Source organism: Pogoniulus pusillus, chromosome 11 (genome assembly GCF_015220805.1).
Source record: "Pogoniulus pusillus isolate bPogPus1 chromosome 11, bPogPus1.pri, whole genome shotgun sequence".
Classification (NCBI taxonomy): domain Eukaryota; kingdom Metazoa; phylum Chordata; class Aves; order Piciformes; family Lybiidae; genus Pogoniulus; species Pogoniulus pusillus.
Genome location: NC_087274.1, coordinates 7,218,814 through 7,239,821, shown reverse-complemented (window position 1 = coordinate 7,239,821; position 21,008 = coordinate 7,218,814). Strand labels below are relative to the sequence as shown.

At 49.8% G+C, this 21,008-nt stretch overlaps 1 protein-coding gene across 1 annotated transcript in view; it reads left to right on the top strand.

Moving 5' to 3' along the window:
* The window catches only part of RNF213 (ring finger protein 213), a 79,317-nt gene extending 58,350 nt beyond the window's left edge, over positions 1-20,967 (top strand). The window contains exons 48-67 of the mRNA XM_064150766.1: positions 2,268-2,458; positions 3,677-3,805; positions 4,474-4,584; positions 5,645-5,887; positions 7,405-7,486; positions 8,080-8,114; positions 8,447-8,541; positions 10,371-10,530; positions 10,828-11,008; positions 11,916-12,010; positions 13,454-13,705; positions 14,208-14,340; positions 15,015-15,098; positions 15,747-15,927; positions 16,040-16,241; positions 16,380-16,457; positions 17,042-17,239; positions 18,609-18,698; positions 18,806-18,984; positions 20,140-20,967. Coding sequence (XP_064006836.1) covers positions 2,268-2,458; positions 3,677-3,805; positions 4,474-4,584; positions 5,645-5,887; positions 7,405-7,486; positions 8,080-8,114; positions 8,447-8,541; positions 10,371-10,530; positions 10,828-11,008; positions 11,916-12,010; positions 13,454-13,705; positions 14,208-14,340; positions 15,015-15,098; positions 15,747-15,927; positions 16,040-16,241; positions 16,380-16,457; positions 17,042-17,239; positions 18,609-18,698; positions 18,806-18,984; positions 20,140-20,293 — 2,873 coding nt within the window. The 3' untranslated portion in view covers positions 20,294-20,967. The remainder of the gene's footprint in view (positions 1-2,267; positions 2,459-3,676; positions 3,806-4,473; positions 4,585-5,644; positions 5,888-7,404; positions 7,487-8,079; positions 8,115-8,446; positions 8,542-10,370; positions 10,531-10,827; positions 11,009-11,915; positions 12,011-13,453; positions 13,706-14,207; positions 14,341-15,014; positions 15,099-15,746; positions 15,928-16,039; positions 16,242-16,379; positions 16,458-17,041; positions 17,240-18,608; positions 18,699-18,805; positions 18,985-20,139) is intronic.
* Positions 20,968-21,008: the final 41 nt, after the last annotated feature.

Here is a 21,008-nt window from a genome sequence, read left to right as displayed (position 1 = left end):
CAGCAGCTGTGCCTTGGGAAAGAGATTTATTTTATCCTCTGGATGCTAGCAATGACATTTTATTTAGAGCCAGCTAACCTCAACTTCAGTGACTAAACAAAGTGTAAATGATGCTTCAGATCTGACTGCTGGAAGGCTGATTTGTTGTAATGTGAATGAGAGCTCTGCACAGCTAACAAGCATTTAAGGAAGTTTTTTGTTGGTTTGCTGACCCTACAAAGGAGAACAGTGTGTGGAGAGTCTCAGATACTTACACAGCTTGTGTGTGAAGCATCAAAGTGTGTTAAAAACTCAGAATTAATCAAGTGTTGGGACTTCAGCCTCCAGCCCTTCCACTGAGGATGTCAGTCCAGCAAAGTGTGTCCCAGGAGATGGTTTCTTAGGTAGCACCATCACCTTGGCAGCAAAGGAAGGCTATTGCTGAGAAAGGTCAGAGAGCTGTGAGAATGAACTCTACTTAAGTTCTTCACAGAGAGAGTGATTGGCATTGGAATGGGCTGCCCAGGGAGGTGGTGGAGTCACCATCCCTGGAGGTGTTGAAGCAAAGCCTGGATGAGGCACTTAGTGCCATGGTCTGTTTGACTGGACAGGGCTGGGTGCTAGGTTGGACTGGATGAGCTTGGAGGTCTCTTCCAACCTGGTTGATTCTATGATTCTATCAGTAAATGGGAAAACTTGTCCTTGAGAGAAGGAAATGGAAGTGGAGTATGGTATTCTCTGCTGAAGAAATGAATCCTTGTCTCAAATCCTGCTGAGGAGATGCCCTAGATAAGCATCTAAGGAAGAGAGGGCTCTCAGATTCTGCCCTATGATTCAGACAGCATGACAGAATGTCAGGGGCTGGAAGGGACCTTGAGAGCTCATCCAGTCCAACCCCCCAGCCAGAGCAGGATCACCTAGATCAGATCACACAGGAACGTGTCCAGGCAGGTCTTGAGTATCTTGAGAGGGAGACTCCACAACCCCCCTGGGCAGCCTGTTCCAGTGTTTTGTCACCATCCCAGGGGAAAAATTACTCCTTATGTTTAAATGAAACTTCCTGTTGTGATGGTTTGGGTGTTACCTGCTCCCCCACACACTGAAGAAAATCACCCAGACTAGACTCAGCCACTCTGGAAATGGAAGAATGAAGCTTCACATTTACAGCTTAGCACAAGGTACAAGCAGATCGTTACAATCTCTACAGCTATGGACAGAAATAGACAAGGTAAAAAGTAACACAGAAACACAGCAGCCCTCCCAGAAACCTCCTGAGTCCCCAGAAGGGGCTCCCAACCACCCTTCCACCTTCTCCCATCCCCTCTACCTTACCCCAGGCTTTGTCTTAGGTTCAAGATGAGTTTGGAGGGTTGGCCAGGGGTGTTAGGAAGCAGATGGATTAGTCACACAGACAGCAGGTTAGGTTAGAGAGGGAAGTGCAGCCCCAAAGACAGAGAGCAATCAACTGTGTTATCAGTGTTTATGTTCTTGTTCTTCTACATCTTAGCAAGCCTGTGAGTGCAGTAGACATCAGCACTGTATCCTTTTCACAGCCTAGCATCTCATTCTTCTTACCAAAATATTCTAGCTAGGCTCAAACTAGCACACCTGTGTTTCAGTTTCCATCCACTGCCCCTTGTCCTGTCACTGGGCATCACTCAGCAGAGCCTGGCTCCAGCCTCCTGGCACTCACTCTTTACATCTTTATGAACATTGCTGAGGTCATCTCTCAGTCTCCTCTTCTCCAAGCAGCACAGCCCCAGCTCACTCAGTCTCTCCTCGTAACAGAGATGTTCCATTCCCTTCATCATCTTTGTGGCTCTGCATTGGACTCTCTCAAGCAGTTCTATGTCCCTCTTGAACTGAAGGGCCAAGAACTGGATACAGTACTCCAGATGTGGCCTCAGCAGGGCAGAGTAGAGGGGCAGGAGAACCTCTCTTGACCTACTAGCCACAGTACTAATAAAAGCTGATAGAATGAGGAGAGAAATGGCCTGAAATAGTGCCAGGGGAGGTTTAGATTGGCTACTGGGAAAAAGAGTGGTCAGGCATTAGAATAGGCTGCCCAGGTTGGCAGTGGAGTTGCTGCACCTGGAGGTGTTCATGTGAGCATAGCACTTCAGGCCATGTGGTGTTAGGTTAATAGTTAGACTCAATGACCTTAGAGGTCCTTTCCAACCGAAATGATGCTCTGGGAAGAAGCCTGGTGCTACAGTTAGCACTGACAGAAGAGTTCTGCAGGGCAGGATGTGGGTTTGCCCCTTTTTTTGTCTCTTCTCTTCCTCCAGAGCAAGACCAGGCAGAGGAGAAGAGGCATTACCTGGCAAACGTGAGGACATTCTGTAGCCTCGCCAGGAACGGCTGGCACCACGTTTACCTCGTCCGCATCATCGCCAGTCAGTATGGGATGGAGTTTGCTCAGCAGCTTCTCACAAAGGCACAGTTTAACTGGGTGTTCCCAGTGGAAATTCTGCAACAGGTGAAGAGCAGCTGAAAATGGCTCTGACCTCCTCTTAGTTTTCAGTCTCTGACCCTTTGAGGGGGCTTCTGCTGTTGTGTGGCTTTTAAGGCACTCGCCGCAGTGGGAGCGGTTGGGAAGATGACTCACAGAACAAGGGGACCCACCCTGGATGCGTTTAAGGGTGGTTTGGATGTGGTGCTTAGGGCTATGGTTGAAGGTGAATCTTGTAGAGTAGGGTTAGAGGTTGGACTTGGTGATCCTAAGGGTCCTTTCCAACCTGAGTGCTTCTGTGATTCTATGAATTACTGCTCTATGGTTACAGTTTGGCCACAACAATCCCAAGCAGCACTACAGGTTGGGGAGAGAGTGGCTGGAGAGCAGCCAGGCAGAAGGGGACCTGGGGGTGCTGGTAGAGAGTAGCTGAAGATGAGGCAGCAGTGTGGCCAGGTGGCCAGGAGAGGCAATGGCATCCTGGCCTGGATCAGGAGCAGTGTGGCCAGTAGGACAAGGGAGGTTATTCTTGCCCTGTACTCAGCACTGGTCAGGCCACACCTTGAGTGCTGTGTCCAGTTCTGGGCCCCTCAATTCAGGAGAGATGTTGAGGTGCTGGAAGGTGTCCAGAGAAGGGCAATGAAGCTGGTGAGGGGCCTGGAGCACAGCCCTGTGAGGAGAGGCTGAGGGAGCTGGGGGTGTGCAGCCTGCAGAAGAGGAGGCTCAGGGGGGACCTCATTGCTGTCTACAACTACCTGATGGGAGGCTGTGGCCAGGTGAGGTTGGTCTCTCTGCCAGCAACCAGCAATGGAACAAGGGGACACAGTCTGCAGTTGTGCCAGGGGAGGTCTAGGCTGGATGTTAGGAGGAAGTTGTTGTCAGAGAGAGTGATTGGCATTGGAATGGGCTGCCCAGGGAGGTGGTGGAGTCCCCATCCCTGGAGGTGTTGAAGCAAAGCCTGGCTGAGGCACTTAGTGCCATGGTCTGGTTGATTGGACAGGGCTGGGTGCTAGGTTGGGCTGGCTGAGCTTGGAGGTCTCTTCCAACCTGGTTGATTCTGTGATTCTCATGCTTTGAATGGAGTCTGTTGCAGCTGTGAGAAGCCTTCTGGACTGCCACACCTGGCTGCAGCCTCTTTGCAAAGGCTGAAATGCTGCAGTTCTTGGGAGGAAGAGGAGGTTCTGCCTTCTCCAATGGCTGGTTAATGTCCACACTTGCTCACCATGGGCTTTTCCCTGTGTGTAGGCAGAGCATGCCCAGTCCAATCACATGGATCGTTTCCTGCTGTGTGGCAAGAATTACAGAGTCCTGCGTGATGCTGTGGGGAAAGCCATGATTGATTGTGAGACTGAGGCTCTTCTGGAGGCAGAGAAGGTAGGGCATGCTCCAGAATCCTGTTGTGGGCTCTGCATGGCCACTGTTTAATCTCTGTTGGCAGCATCTCCTCCACTGGAGATGCCTGGGCTGCCTTTCCTTGCAGGTGGCTGACACTGGCACCATTTGCTGTACTTCCTCACCTGTCTTCCAGCAGATGTAACTCTGAGGCTGTTTCTTTTGGCTGTCTCATGTCACTCCTCTCCCCGTTGTAGAACACAGGAAGCTTCACCTAAACATAAGGGAAAACCTTTTCACTGTGAAGCTGACAGAGCACTGGAACAGGCTGTCCAGAGGGGTTGTGGAGTCTCCTCCTCAGGAGACTTTCAGACCCCACCTGATCTTGGGCAGCCTGATCTGGGCACATCTGCTGGTTGTGATTTCTTTCACTTGTGTGCTGTTGTGGTTTGAAGGCATGTACAGGTTGCTGTTACTGAGGGTGCAGTTAGAAGAATGAAACATTTAAGAGGCTGCTGATGTAAAATCCTCTGTCAGCCTGAGTGCTGTCAGAAGATACATTTGTGGCTCCAACAGCCATTCCTGCACTATCCCTTCTCATTGGTGGGGGGAGCTTCACCTCAGACCTGCTGAAGCCTGCATCTGCAGAAACTGTAGCTGTGACAGCTTAGAGCACGTTCTCTGCTCTATCATCAGTTGTTCTTTTATAGGTATCTGGCAGCTCCCCAGCTGTACAATCTGTCCATCTGCTCCTGGCTATTTTCAGAGAGGTCACCACCCTGTATGGAGCTAGCAACTCAAGCCTTCACCCCAAACAGCAGGTAAGGTACTTTGTTTTGCAAGGGAAGTGACAAAGTTGCTTCATTGAGAAAGATGAATGAGATTTGGAATCGTTGCTAGAAGAACACTTTGCTGTTCTGCCTCAGATAAGGTTATGTCCCCAGCTGAGCAGCCTGGAGGTGTTTGCAAAGCAGGGGCAACACAGCATGCTCCCTGCAACTACCTGAAAGGAGGCTGCACTGAGGTGGGGGTTGGGCTTTTCTCCCTACTATCAGGTGAAAGAATCATAGAATAATTTAGGTTGGAAGGGACCTTCAGGGTCATTCAGTTCCAGCCCCCTGCCATAGGCAGGGACACCTCCCACTAGAACAGGTCACTCAAGGCCTCATCCAACTTGGTCTTGGACACCTCCAGGGAGGGAGCATCCACAACCTCCCTGGGCAACCTGTGCCAGTGTCTCACCACCCTCACTGCAAAGAACTTCTTCCTAACATCCAGTTTAGATCTTCCCTCTGCCAGTTTAAACCCATTGCTCCTCATTCTGTCATTACAAAACCTTGTCAATAGTCTCTCCCCAGCTCTCCTGTAGCCCTCTTCAGATATTGGAAGGCCACTACAAGGTCTCCTGGAAGCCTTCTCCAGGCTGAAGAGTCCCAACTCTCACAGCCTGTCCTCATAGCAGAGCTGCTGCAGCCCTTTGAGCATCTTCGTGGCCTCCTCTGGACTGGCTCCAACAGTTCCATGTCCTTCTTGTGTGGAGGGCCCCAGAACTGCACACTGTAGATAGAATGAGAGGAAATGGCCTGAAATTGTGCCAGGAGAGGTTTAGGTTGGATATTAGGAAAATTTTCTTCAGTGAAAGAGTGGTCAGGCATTGGAACAGGCTGCTCAAGGAGGTGGAGTCACCATCCCTGGAGGTGTTCAGGAAACTTGTGGACATGGCACTTCAGGACATGGTTTAATGGCTGTGGTGGTCTTAGGGCAGTGATTGGACTCAGAGGTCTTCTCTAAACAAAACAATTCTTTGATTCTGTGGGAAGCAGCTGACAGCCAATTTCATGCTGGCAACATCATGTTGTGGTGTTCTTTGTTTCCTGTCAGCAAACAGATGCTATGATTAACTTCATCCAGAACTCCCAAGTCCTGTGTTTCCCAGAGCTGAAGCAGTTTGCCTCTTCTCTGGTGATGAATGCACTGCCATCTCTGAGAGTGGATCCTCAAAACTTCAGCCTCCATGGAGCACTAATGGAAATGGTTGTCCATGCTCAAGCTGTGCTGCTCTGTGGGCAGAACCCCATCCTGCAGCCCCTCAGGAACCTGGCATTCCACCCAGACATCATGAAGGTAAAGACATCTAACTTAGATGACAGCTCAGCACACTGCTGGTCCTTTCTTCATCTGGCTCTCTACAACCTAACCTTTCTTACTGTCAGAAGCACCAACTTAACTGTTTCAGCTGTGAATGGTGAGTATTGTGTTCAGTTTTGGACATTGCAATACAAGAGAGATGTGGAGGTGCTGGAGTGGGTCCACACCAGGGCAAGGAAGCTGGGGAAGGGCCTGGAGAATAAATCTTATGAGAAGTGGCTGAGGGATCTGGGGATGCTGAGTGTGAGGAAGAAGAGGCTGAGGGGAGACCTCATTGCTGCCTACAACTACCTGGAAGGATGTCCTGGAGAGGCTGCTGCTGGTCTCTTCTCCCAGACAATTGGAGACAGAACAAGGGAGAATGGGGGAATGGCCCCAAGCTGAGACTGGAGGGGTTTAGATTGGACATTAGGAAAAAGTGATTCACTGAGAGAGTGGTCAGGGACTGGAATGAGCTGCCCAGGGAGGTGGCTGAGTCACTAACACTGGATGTGTTTATGGATGGTTTGGATGTGGTGCTTAGGGCTATGGTTTAAGGTGAATCTTGTCGAGTAGGGTTAGAGGTTGGACTTGGTGATCCTAAGGGTCCTTTCCAACCTGGATGCTTCTGTAATTCTATGAATTACTGCTCTATGGTTACACTTTGGCCACAACAATCTCCAGCAGGCTGGGGAGAGAGTGGTTGGAGAGCAGCCAGGCAGAAGGGGACCTGGGGGTGCTGGTAGAGCGTAGCTGAAGATGAGGCAGCAGTGTGCCCAGGTGGGCAGGAGAGCCAATGGCATCCTGGCCTGGATCAGGAGCAGTGTGGCCAGCAGGACAAGGGAAGTTATTCTGCCCCTGTACTGAGCACTGGTCAGGCCACACCTTGAGTGCTGTGTCCAGTTCTGGGCTCCTCAATTCAAGAGAGATGTTGAGATACTGGAATGTGTCCAGAGAAGGGAATGAAGCTGGTGAGGGGCCTGGAGCACAGCCCTGTGAGGAGAGGCTGAGGGAGCTGGGGGTGTGCAGCCTGCAGAAGAGGAGGCTCAGGGCAGAGCTCATTGCTGGCTACAACTACCTGAAGGGAGTTTGCAACCAGGTGGGGTTGGTCTCTGCCAGGCACCCAGCAACAGAACAATGGAACACAGTCTCAAGTTGTGCCAGGGGAAGTCTAGGCTGGATGTTAGGAGGAAGTTGTTGTCAGAGAGAGTGATTGGCATTGGAATGGGCTGCCCAGGGAGGTGGTGGAGTCGCCGTCCCTGGAGGTGTTGAAGCAAAGCCTGGCTGAGGCACTTAGTGCCATGGTCTGGTTGATTGGACAGGGCTGGGTGCTAGGTTGGACTGGCTGAGCTTGGAGGTCTCTTCCAACCTGGCTGATTCTTTGATCTGCATCACCTCTGCTTTCAAATGTCTCTTGTTTCCCATCATGAATAAAGAACCAGCAAGGGACTGCTGCAGTGAAGAACTCGTTCAGACATTCATTTGCCACCTTTTTTCCCTTTGTTCCTCCTTAGCACTCTTTTCTGCCTACAATGCCAGAAGATATGGTGGCTCAGGTGAAGGTCTTGAAAGACCTGGCTGGTCTGCGCTGGTACAGTAAGTGCCCCTGGGTGACTGGGAAAGGTGGTGAGGGGTATTCCTTGGGTTTGCAATGAAACTCTTCCAAATGTGAGGACAGACACACTCCTCCCATCAGCATGAGTTACTCCTGGTAAATGAAAATTTGTGGCTACAATTGATGCACTGAAGTGCATTGAGCTTCTGTTTGGTTTCAGGCTTAGAGCTGCTTCCACAGTGTGAGTGGAAGGAGCTGTCCTGTTGCTTCTGGCAGTGTTAAATGGTGTGAGCAGCAGAGGGGCACTTTGCCACTCTGCTGGCTAAGCTCTCAGTTCCCTGCTTTCTGCAGGTCCTTCAGGGTGGGATTGTTCATGCTTCCCAGCCTTTTGGAACTGAGTAGCAGAATCTTTCAGGCTTCCATTCCTTGTTCTTAAGGAGAGAAGCACCGAAAAACTCTTTGGGTTCCTACGTGGGCCTAATGCTCCTTTCAGCTTTGGGACAGTCAGTGCCTTGGGTTAGCCCCTGAAGCAAATTTCTTGCTCCGAGATGATGGTCACTAGGAAAGGAAATAACAGGAACTTTATACATGTGGTGCTTCTAATACTGTCCTTTCTGTTTCTCTTTCTTGATAGCATGTCCTAATGGCCACCCTTGCACTGTAGGAGAGGTAAGAATTGAAGCCTGTTGAGTTTTTAAGCAGGCAGTGTTTTCAACAATCAGCTGCTTTGTTGTATGTACTGCTCTTAATGTTCCACTGCAGAGTGGTTCACTTTCTAAACTCTCTCTTAGTAATTTTTGCTCATGTGACTTAAAATTCCAAGTTCTAAACCAGCTTGTGCTATAAATCTAGGAAACAAGAGGCAGAGGGCAGGGGGGGGTTTGCTCAGTATATAGCAGTTCTTGAATGAACCAAATACAGCTTGGGTTTTTATGTTGTTCTTTCTCTGATGGAGAGGCTTCTGCTCTGGAATTCAGTGGTCTTGTTTTGCTTTTTCCTAGTGTGGCCTCCCCAGTCAAATTGGTCACTGCTTGGACTGTGGTGCCCAAGTTGGAGGGATAAATCACAAACCGCTGCGAGGCTTTCAGGAGCAGAGGTATGCCTGAAGTTGTTCACCTTATTTCACTGCTCAGTGCTTTAGTACTTGCCTGTCATTATTCAAGGTGAAAGCTATCAACCACTTCATACTGCTGCCTGAAAAGTAGTGTGGGATTATTCCTTGTTAGCTCTGACCTTGGCCTCTGAGGGGAAGGAGTCTCAGATGTTAGAGTGCTGGGGTATGCAGAAACAGCCCTCACCTAGATCTTGTTGGGCTGCTGGTTTAGGGCTTTCCATCTTCCTGCTCATCCAGGTTGGTACATGTTATGTGATTCCACACCAACAGCTGTTCATGGAATCATAGAATCGACCAGGTTGGAAGAGACCTCCAAGATCATCCAGTCCAACCTAGCACCCAGCCCTGGCCAGTCAACTAGACCACAGCACTAAGTGCCTCATCCAGGCTTTTCTTGAAGACCTCCAGGGATGGTGCCTCCACCACCTCCCTGGGCAGCCATTCCAATGCCAATCACTCTCTCTGTGAAGAACTTCCTCCTAACATCCAGCCTACACCTACCCCAGCACAACTTGAGACTGTGTCCCCTTGTTCTATTGCTGGTTGCCTGGGGCTGGAAGGGACCTTTTAAAGGTCACCTAGTTCAAAACCCCAGGTTGTTTAAGGCCCCATCAAGCTTGAGCTTGAATGCCTCCAGGGATGTGGCTTCCACCACCTCCCTGGGTAACCTGTTCCAGTGTCCCACCACCCTCATAGTAAAGAATTCTTCCTAAGGGCCAACCTAAATCTACCACTTTCTAGTTTAAAACCATTGCCTCTTGTCTTGCTGCTACATGCCCTGGTAAGTAGTCCCTCCCCAGCTTTCTTGTAGTTCCTCTTGAGGTACTGCAAGGCAATATTTTCTCAAATGGGTCAGCATGACTGAAGAACTTCTACCAGAGCTCCAGTAACTGACTTGTGCTCCCTCCCCCTTGAGCCTCTGGAGTAGCTCTTACAGCCCTTACATCTGAATGTTGAAGTTACTGATTCTAACAGCAGCAGCTCCTCATCCATCCAGTGTGGAGCTGGTCAATCTTGCTTTGCAGGGCTGGACATGGCCTTTCATAGAAACTGCAATAGGAAAGGATGTCCAGGGAAGAGCAACCTGGCAGCAAAAGCAGGCTGGCTTCTTTTATGTATAAAACTTGCTGCAAGTCCTCGTTCCCCTGCAGCACTTTTAGCAGCAGCTTTTATGGCATTGGTGGAACTTGTGAGTCCAAAAGACATTAGTGGGTGGCAAAGACATCTCCTGTGTGCTTTTTGCCAAGGCAAAAAATAACCTTCTCTGCCCTGGTGAGACCCCATCTTGAGTACTCTCCAGTTTAAGAGGGACAGGGATCTGCTAGAGAAGGTCTAACAGAGGGTTACAAAGATAATTAGGGGACTGAAGCACTGCCTGATGAGAAGAGACTGAGGGACCTGAGGCTTTTTAATCTGAAAAAGAGAAGACTGAGAGGGGATTTAATGAATGTTTATAAATATCTGAGGGCTGGGGCTCAGGAGAGGGGGGAACAGGCTCTGCTCACTGCTGCCTGAGATAGGACAAGGAGCAAAGGATGGAAGCTGCAGCACAGGAGGTTCCAGCTCAACACAAGGGGGAACTTCTTTCCTGCAAGCATCCCAGAGCACTGGCACAGGCTCCCCAGAGAGATTGTGGAGTCTCCTTCTCTGGAGCCTTTCAAGGCCTGTCTGGATGTGTTCCTGTGTGACCTGAGCTAGATTGTGTGGTCCTGCTCTGGCAGCGGAGTTGGACTCAATGATCTCTTTGAGTGCCTTCCAACCCCTGACATCTTGTGGACCAAACCAGGTTCTACATATGCCATTTCTAACAGGATTAATGAAGACAGAACCCAAACTGGGCATGTACTGGGAGATGTACAACATAGGAGAACAATGGGAGTGTCTGACCGGGCCCTGTCCCCACTTGCCTTCACCCTGATACGCCTGCTCACGCATCTGGCCATGCTGCTGGGAGCCACAAAGGATCCTCAGGTATTGTCCAATATGAATTCCAGGTGGCCTCATGAAATGTAGTCAGACCTTTATATGTTGCTGCTTCTTTTCATCAAATTTGGGTCCTTCAAGATGCAAAACCCAAATTTGCTTCACTCCTTGGCCCAGGAGTGAGTTTAGTTGCTTTGTGTGCACAGACTTCACTGCCTTTGTTTGTTCAGGTGGTAGGAATCCTGTAGGATGGAGTTTACTTCCTGGTAAAACTAATTCTGCATGGCCTGTGCTTGACCTGGATGTTATTTGCTATGCTCATTCCTGCCTTTTGTTGCTCTTTAGTCACTTCAAAATCTTATCAAGCCACCTGTGCCCAACTCGGTGAGTTTCCTGCATCAGCATATTCAGGAGGACTTGGCACAGCTGACAAGAATTGTGGGGAAGAGTGTGGATGAGACAATCAACATCCTGCATCTCATCCTCTGCAGCCTCCTTAAGAACCCTCATCAGCACCGAGGCCAGTGTAAGTAAAGCTGCCTGCCATATCCTATCTGCCAGCTCCAGCAGCATTTTAAGGGCAGGAGTTGTTCAGCTACTTTTGCTATGAGACCATTTCCAACAGGCAGTAGCTGAGGTGATGAGGAAGATGCAGAAATGTGAGGCTTGTTCTGACTGTAAGGAGTGAATAATTTTTGGCTGTTTAGCTCTCTTTTGGTTGAGTGTGTGAGGTTGGCAGGCTTTGGCTCAGCATGCTGAAGAATTGCTGAGTGAGGATCCTCATGACATGGTGTCAGAGCTAGCAGAGGTACTGTGTAAAGCACAGTAGCTTTTCTACACCTGTATATGACTGCCAAGAAGTTACTTGGTGGAAGAGGGATGGCAGAGGGTGTGTCCTGGTAAAATCTGGAGCTCAAGTGTAGTGCCATAGAGGGGTTTGTATGCAACAGCCACATTTTAATGTGTGACAGCACAAATCAGTATGCCAGGCTCTGTTCTGTGGTCTGCCCCTGGACAAGTTGTTTAACCTCTTGGAGTTTATGAATGATTTGTATAAATGCCCACATCAACCAGAGGAATGACAGGACTAAAGCCTCTGAAAACCTGTGATCATTGTGTGCTGTTTCAGATCATAGAATCAACCACATTGAAGAGACCTCCAAGCTCATCCAGTCCAACCTATCCCCCAGCCCTAGCCAGTCAACTAGACCATGGCACTAAGTGCCTCATCCAGGCTTTGCTTGAACACCCCCAGGGTCAGAGCCTGATGACACCCTCCAGCTAGACTGAGGTCCTTGGTTAGCTTCTAGGATCACTGTAATTGTTCTTGGCTGATCATGCTGATTTGCAGGATGGCACATCTGGAAGCTCAGAGGCTCTGTGCTTTCCTATAACTGAAACACTGCAGATACAAGAGACTCTTCTCGTTGCAGGGCCAGTTAGATTTGATGGTGTGCTCTCCACCAGGCAGAACAGAAACAAGTGGGAAGAAATCGTTGCAGAAACAATCATTGTTCCTGAACTGCAGGTGAGAAATTTGCTGTATGTAACTTCAGTAGCTGAGCAGTTCAAAATCCACTTCTTTGGAATCTGACCTGCTGTGGCATCAGTGCTGCACTTTTCAGCCAGCTCTTCTTAAGTCCAAGCCATCTCTCATGTAACTGCAGATCAACTTTAATTTGTAAGGGTCACAAAATCACAGTATATTAGAGGTTGGAAGGGGCCTCCAGAGATCATCCAGTCCAATCTCCATGCCAAAGCAGGATCCCCTAGGGTAGTCCACACAGGAATGCATCCAGGAGGGTTTTGAAAGTCTCCAGAGAAGGAGACTCCACAACCTCTCTGGGCAACCTGTGCCAATGCTCCATCACCCTCACTGTAAAGAAGTTTCTCCTCATGTTGAGGTGAAACCTTCTCTGTTCCAGTTTGTATCCATTGATCCTTGTCTTATTGCTGTGGGCCACTGAAAAGAGATTTGCCCCATCCACTTGACACCTACCCCTCAGATATTTATAGATGTTGATGAGATGTCCTCTCAGTCTTCTCGTCTCCAGACTAATGAGCCCCAGGGCTCTCAGTCTCTCTCCATAGAGGAGATGCTCAAGTGTCCCAGTCATCCTCATGGCTCTCTACTGGACTCTCTCCAGCAGGTCCCTGTCTCTCTTGAATTGGGCAGCCGAAAATTGGACACAGTATTGCAGGTCTGAGCAGGTCTGCCAGCTTTATTCTACCTGTAAAATTGAGTATTTGAGTTGGAAAAGCAGAACTGTCTTGGCTCAGTTGAAAGCATTTGCCTAAGTGAATGTATGGTTGCCCCAGATGAATTCTACCCACCTTTTTTTAACCCTCTCCCTGTATTGCCTCAAGAATGAAAGCCTGTGAGCTGGAGAACAAGGAATCATTTCATGATGTACACAGCTGTCTTTCAGTGCCTGCTTCAGATGTCTTCTCTAGCAGTTCATAGAGTCCTAGAATGGTTTAGGTTGGGTGGGACCTCAAAGCTCATCCAGTTCCAACTCTATGGCAGGGACACCATCAAAGGATGTCACAGGATCATAGGAGGTCACTCAAAACCTCATCCAACCTGGCCTTGAACACCTCCAGGGAGGGAGCATCCACAGCCTTCCTGGGCAGCCTGTGCCAGTGTCTCACCACCCTTGCTGCAAAGAACTTCTTCCTAATATCCAGTTTAAACCTCTGCCAGTTTAAACCCATTACTCCTCATCCTGTCACTACAAGACCTTGTCAATAGTCCCTCCCCAGCCCTCCTGTAGCCCACTTCATATACTGGAAGGCTTCTCTTCTCCAGGCTGAAGAGCCCCAATCTTCTCCTTTGACATCTTTCTGTGTCAATTGGTCATCAAGCTGTTAGGGAAATATATTCCAGTGGAAGTTCAACGTTATAAAAGATGCTTCCAGTTCTGGTGGAATCTTAATGTGTGGGGGGTTTTTTTGTTTGTTTTTAATGCAGGACTTGGATAAAAAACTTCTGAATTTAAATAGACAAATACAAGAGGATGAGAGAATATCTTGCAATCCAGTGGTGAAAATAGTGTATGGGGACCCAAGCACTTTCCTGTCCCAGCTGCCAAAGGACAGTCACATAGATCATTCCAAGATGTGGAGCTGCAGGAAGAGGATTTCGGTGGAGAACCTGGGGCATGTAGTCCAGCAAAAGAATGCCAAGGACACTGTGCCCCTCCTTTGGAAGTTTTTGCAGAAGGTGGGTGTGACACAGGAATGAGACCCCCACAATGCTCAGAGATCCGTTCACAGAATCACAGACTGCTTGAGGTTGGAAGGGAGCTCTGGAGGTCGTCTGGTCCAACTCCCTGCTCAGGCAGGGGGACCTAGAGGCAGTTGCCCAGGACTGATAGAATCATAGAATCAACCAGGTTGGAAGAGACCTCCAAGATCATCCAGTCCAACCTAGCACCCGGCCCTAATCAATCAACCAGACCATGGCACTAAGTGCCTCATCCAGGCTTTTCTTGAACACCTCCAGGAATAGTGACTCCTCCACCTCCCTGGGCAGCCCATTCCAATGCCAGGGTCTTTATGCCAGTACAGGGTCTTTATTCTCATAACCACCTAGAATCTTGAGAACTGCACATGTAAAATGTTTGGCTTTTCTTCTTAGCACTTAAAATGTAACTCCATAAAAGTATTCAAAACTAGTTTGATTTAGAACAGCCCTACTCAGAGCCTCCCCTCTCCTCTTCCAGGAACCAGAACTGAGGCTGGTTAAATTCTTACCAGAGATTCTGGCTCTGCAGAGAGACATGGTGAGGATGTTTCAGAACACTGCTGGTGTCAAGCAATGCTCAGTCAGAGAGTTTCTCAATGAACCTCTCTCAGGTAAGAAGAGTCAGCCAAAACTGTAATTAGTGAAACAAAAAGCACCAGGTAGTCCAGCTGGAAATGAAAGTGAAAACTTCTCTTTGTCATCCTAAGCCCTCCTGTTTTCCACTTTAACTCCCACCCAAATGAATTTGAAACCTTTACCCTGGAGTTATGCTTGGAGAAGTCATCAGGTGACTCCTAAAGAGAATTATGAAGTCCAGGAAGACTGTTCACAGGAGGTGGAGCTTCTGTGAACTTGGCTCAGAGACAGCCAAGATAAAACCCTGAAGGCAGCAGTAGGCAGGTTGAATTTTAAAGCTCTGCCCTAGAGTAGGGCCTGCCTAAAAGGTGGAATAGATGTCCTGCCCTTCTAGTCATGAGCAGCATATAGGCACTTTCTAGCAACTCCTCCAACTAAGGTTTTCAGTACTTAATGGTCATGCAGGACCAACCCAAGGATCCATCCAGCCTTGTAGCCTGGGCCAACAGCAGATGATAGAGAAGAACAAACCCAGAGCAAATGACTCGGTGCCACTAGGAAACTGTTGGGTGTCAATTTAGTCTCCCTTGATCTGTTTGAGCAGCTGACTGGAGTTCAGTGGCATGATTTGACAATCCTAATGTTACAGAGCTTCTCTGTGTTGCCAGTAAAAGGTGTTTTAAGGATTTGTCTTCCTGTTGTTCCTCAGGTGGGATGAGGGATCTGTTACAGAGGAGAGTGGAAGTGTTTCTGTCTGTGTGGAACAAGCTGCGAAGCTCGCTGGACACCAATGGTGAGTTCCTTCTATTCAAGTACTGTTTGGATGGTGAGGGAAGCAAGAGCTTACCAGCTATGAGACACTGCTCCTCTGCTCCTTCACAGTCTGAGTTCTTCCTTCAGTGATGCTGAGACATCTGCAAAACTGACCTTGGCCATTAAAGGTTTAAATAGATCTAGGTGCAAATGGGAAAGTTTGTTTCCCTCTTGTAGTAGTCTCACCTGAACTTGCTCCCTTTGGCACTTACATGCAGTGGAAACAGTGCTCCTGGGTCAGCTCAGGAGAGGCTTTGCTCTTTGTGGGCTGACTCTGAGACTACCTGAGGGGTGGTTGTGGCCAGGAGGAGGTTGCTCTCTTCTCTCAGGTGGCCAGCACCAGAACAAGAGGACACAGCCTCAGGCTGTGCCAGGGGAGATTTAGGCTTGAGGTGAGGAGAAAGTTCTTCACTGAGAGAGTCATTGGGCACTGGAATGGGCTGCCCGGGGAGGTGGTGGAGTCGCCGTCCCTGGGGCAGTTCAAGGCAAGGTTGGACGTGGCACTTGGTGCCATGGTCTAGCCTTGAGCTCTGTGGTAAAGGGTTGGACTTGATGATCTGTGAGGTCTCTTCCAACCCTGATGATACTGTGATACATTCCAAACAGTCTTCTTTGCCTTTTATTTCAGGGGAAATTAAACTTCCTAAAGGCTGCTGTGACGCTGACCTGACCCTGGACAGCAAGCTCGAGGTTCTTCTGCCGCGTCGGCAGGGACTGGGTCTCTGCTCCACAGCCCTGAGCAGCTACCTCATTAGTCTGCACAATGACTTCATCCACTCAGTGAACAAGCACATCAAGGAAGATGCCAGGTACATTGCTGTGCCAGAGAGGCATTTGGGGGGGCTCTGCTTCTACACGATCAGCTTTCCCTCCTTCACTGAGGCTTCTCACTCTAAACAGAGACTGTTTTCTCTTCTGCAGGTACTTGATCAGTCCATCAGAAGTGGCTGACCTACACTTGATCAGTTATGAAGTTGAAAGAGACCTGATTCCTCTGATCTTGTCCAACTGCCAGTACAGCATGGAGAAGGGAGGGGTGACATTGCAGGACTTTGACCTGGAGAGGATCCAGCAGCAAGTTATCAGCAAGTTCCTGCAGGGGAAACCGCTCATCACCCTAACGGTAGGAGAAGGCAGCTAGCTATGTTTTCTGCAGGCAGCTTCTTAGCTGGTGTGGCAGACCTGCAGTGCTTGCTGCAGCCAGGCATGCACTGCAGCAATGTCATCAAACCTTTACAACTGTGGGTTTTTCTCCTGGCAGGGAATACCTACCCTGGTGTACAGACAGGAACGCAACTACGAACAGCTCTTTAGTGATGTCAGGAGCAAGGTGAATCAGGTGAGTTGGACGTGGGTGGAACCAAGGCAAGCATCAGACCTCCCAACGTGTGTTAGGTTTGTTTTCTGTCCTTTGCCTTGTTCACCTGGAGGCCTGTCTGCTAATCTCTGAGCATGCCCTGAGTGTGTGCAAAGAGACCTTTGCTCAGTCAGGATTTACAGAGGAAAGAGATGCAGTTAAGCACTTAAGTTTTTAGGATATCAGATAGTGACAGAACTAGGGGGAATGGAGCAAAGCTGGAGATGGGTAGGTTCAGGCTGGACACGAGGAGGAAGTTGTTGAGCATGAGAGTGGTGAGAGGCTGGAATGGGTTGCCCAGGGAGGTGGTTGAGGCCCCGTCCCTGGAGGTGTTTAAGGCCAGGATGGATGGGGCTCTGGCCAGGCTGCTCTAGGGTAGGGTGTCCCTGCTCATGGCAGGGGGGTTGAAACTAGATGACCCTTGTGGTCCCTTCCAACCCTGACTGATTCTATGACTTCCAGTTTCCTAAATTTAGGACTCTCCCATTTTCCATGATTTCAGCAACTCCAGCAGCAGTAAGGAATGGCTCTAATATTAGGAACTGCCTTGACTTTGTGGTTTTCAGAGTGCTCTCCCCAGTTCTGTGATGAACACGATCAGTGGGGAACTGCAGTCCTACAGCGATGTCTGTGATGCTCTGTCCATCACTGAAATTACCTTGGGATTCCTGGCCATGGCTGGAGAGAATGGGGAGATGCTGCTGACTGACTACATCGTAAATGTTCTGCAGATGGGTGATCAGACAAACCCTCATGTACTGCAGGTGAGTCCTGAGAACCAAGCTCCTGAAAGATAAGGTCTGCACTGGCTTATACTGAATCCAACCAGCCTGATCTAAGGCCTGCAAAAGCTCAGCTTGAAAAGAGATGTGATGGAATTCACACCATATCCAACAGCAGAGGGGGGGAATAGTTTTCACTTCCACTGCAACCAGTGTTTGCAAGGTGGGAGGATCTAATAGCTTGTGATGCTCAGAAGGTTCTTGCAAAACCCCTGCAGAAAGCTCAGGTGCAAGGTGTGCAGAAAGTCAAACTCTTCTCTGGAGGTCCAAGCTCTTCTGTCAGCGCCAGCAAGGAGGATTCTCATTTGAGTGTCAGAAGGATTAGTTTTGGTGCTAGAACTGGGAAAAGGGAGAACTTTCAATTATGAGTAGGCTTTCAGTGGCACTGGCTTGCCTGGTGCTGAGGAGGATTGAAAATAGCCTTTTACCTCTCAAAAGTGGTGACAGGAGAAGGTGTTACCTCCTTATAATGCATGCAGAGGCCATTTACTGCTAGAAGGCAAGGGCACTATGTTGTGACAAGTGTGCCTGGCTTAGCCCTGTGTGATGGTTTGGGTGTTACCCACCCTCCCTTTAAGAAAATCACCCAGACTAGACTCAGCCACTCTGGAAATTGAAGAATGAAGCTTTACATTTACAGCTTAGCACAAGGTACAAGCAGATAGTTACAATCTCTACAGCTATAGACAAGTTAAAAAGGTACTACAGAAACACAACAGCCCTCCCAGAAACCAGAGTCCCCAGGAGGGGCTCCCAGTCACCTTTCTGCCTTCTTCCCACCCCTCTACCTTACACCAGACTTTTCCTTAGGTTCAAGGTGAGTTTGGAGGATCAGCCAGGGGGGTTAGGAAGCAGATGGATTAGTTAGGCAGCAAGTTAGAGAGAGAAGTGCATGCAGCCAGAGCCCAAGAGCAACTCTGTTATCTATATTTATGTTCTTGTTTTTATACATCTCAGCAAGCCTATGGGTGAAGCAGACATCACCACTGTTCCCTTTTCACAGCCTATAGTCTAATTCTTCTCACCAGAATATCCCAGCTAGGTTCAAACTAGCACACACCTGTCACTTTCCTACTCCCTGGAAATTATTAAAGGTAAAATGGGGGAGAGGGGGAGACAAACCTACTGCAGATGGGCTCTGACAGCCAGGTTAAAAGGGATCAATGAATCATAGAATGGCCCACAGCAGAAGGGACCTTACAGATCATCAACCTCCCTGCCACAGGCAGGGATGCCTCTTAACTAGACTCAGCTGTTTACAGCCTCAGCTCCTAGCTGAGCTCTCTGCCACTTCAGCCTAATGGCATCCCTTAGGTCCAGGTTCATTCCATATTTGTGTTTTATCTTTCAGGCCCTTAGGCACTGCCACCTAAAGCACAACATAGCCCTGTGGCAGCTTCTCTCCACCCGCAAGTCTGAGCAGCTCCTGCGCCTCAAGAGGGTAAGGCACACTGGCAGCTCCAGTGTCTGACCAGCCCTTTCCTGTGCTCTGAGTTCAACTGACCACATGTATGGCTGGCTGCATTTTGTCCCTCTCTGCATTGTTAGGATCCTTTTGGAGACATCAGTACAGACTACAGAGCTGAGCTCTGTCCAAAGATTGCCAAGCTCCTCAACACCTTCCTTGTCTACTCAAGGCTGGAAACCTTCCTGCAGGAGCTCCACAAAATGATCATCTTGAAGCTGAGACGTGTCCAAGCTGTGGATGTATTCAGGCCCACATGGAGGTAACAGAGCTATGCAGCCCAAACCACCCCACAGTTATTAGCTTCTCTGCTGCTGAAAATGCACATGAGGGAAATGGTTCCTTTGGCAAATGACTGCCACAAAGCACCACCACCAACACGGAGGAGGCTCAGGGGTGATCTTATTGCATCTACAGCTGCCTGAAGGGAGGCTGTAGCCAGGTGGGGTTGGTCTCTTCTGCTAGGCAACCAGCAACAGGACAAGGGGACACAGTCTCAAGTTGTGCCAGGGGAGGTCTAGGCTGGCTGTTAGGAGGAAGTTGTTGGCAGAGAGAGTGATTGGCATTGGAATGGGCTGCCCAGGGAGGTGGTGGAGTCACCGTCCCTGGAGGCATTCAAGCAAAGCCTGGATGAGGCACTTAGTGCCATGGTCGGCACTTAGTGCCATGGTCTGGTTGATTGGACAGGGCTGGGTGCTAGGTTAGACTGGCTGAGCTTGGAGGTCTCTTCCAACCTGGTTGACTATGAATATGCAGCTCGTTCCAAGACACACTGCCTGTTTCTGGCAGACATGAGCGTTCTTCACCTTACACAAGCTATTTTGGGAACACTGCTGGAATATACCAGGAGCATGAGCACTAAACAAACATTTCTGCAGTCCCTCAGGTGAGCACACTCTGCTCTCCACATGGGCTTGCTTATGACCTGCAGCCTCCCAATTCTGGGTCCTTTAGCCTTTCTAACTGTGGCCATTCAACCATTCTCATTACAAAACAGAATCATAGAACCAACCAGGTTGGAAGAGACCCCAAGATCATCCAGTCCAACCTAACACCCAGCCCTATCCAGTCAACTAGGCCATGGCACTAAGTGCCTCACCCAGGCTTTGCTTCAACAGCTCCAGGGACGGTGCCTCCACCACCTCCCTGGGCAGCCCATTCCAATGCCAATCACTCTCTCCGTGAAGAACTTCCTCCTAACATCCAGCCTATACCTACCCTGGCACAACTTGAGTATTAAGACTGTCCTTAACACAGGTGCATTCCCATCACAGAATCAGGGTTGGAAGGAACCACAAGGACCATCTAGTTCCAAGCCCCCTGCCATGGGCAGGGAACCACACCAAATACCATGGCCTGGGTAGTTTTCTGTACGCTTCTGTTCATGCTACTGTTTTCCCCTGGCCTGTTTTTGCAGCTTGAAGGAGTCTCTCATTCCTTGCCTCGATGAAAAACACTCTGAGTTAGCTACAGAGCTGGAAGAGATGTTCCCAGACGAGATTCTTCTCTCTCACGCTACTGCAACGTGGAAGGCAGCTGCTGTCTTCAAGAGGGAGTACAGGGATCATTAAGGCTCGCTGGCTCTGACCTGCCTTCCCCATGCACGGGGGACTGTCGGTGCCACAGCCTCGCAGTGCCAGTGAGATGCTGGAACCTTGGGCAGTGATGGTTGGTGGGTGTTTTTTTTTGGGGGGATTGCTGTTTGGGATGGCAATTTTTGCCGACTTCAGTACCAAAATAATGATGTGAAGATGAGATTCCTTCACCCCTAGTGGGGCTGGTGGAGATACAGAAGGCTGCCCCTCGGAGGCGTCATAAAACCCCTAAAGCTCCGAAGCCCCCGGAGGAAGATGAAGGATGCTGTGGAAGGGCAGCCTCGTTGCCTGGCGCTGGGAAAGGTGTTGGTTTGGGGGGCTGGGTTCTGGTGGTTTCTGTTTACACTGAACTGTCAATGCTGCTCTTCTCTCTGCCGTGACTGCCTTTCACCCGCACGCCCCTGTCCCGTTCCCTCCCGGGCAGGGGCTGCCGCTGTGGACTCGGGACCGGGCTGCTCAGCCGCCACCGGCGGCAGCGGCGCCCTCACTGCCTTCAACCTCTCGCTGCGGCAGAGCCTTCACTGCCCTCCTCCGCCTCCCAGTCCCTCGCTGCCTGCCGCCGCGTTCCTCCTGGGGCTGGGCCCCTGTGCCGTACCCCTGTGCCCCAGCCTCGTCCCGGAGGTGCTTTCCAATAAAGCCCAATTCTCGCTCCCGCGGCTCCTCTCTTCCCCCTTCGCCGCCGCGCCCGGAA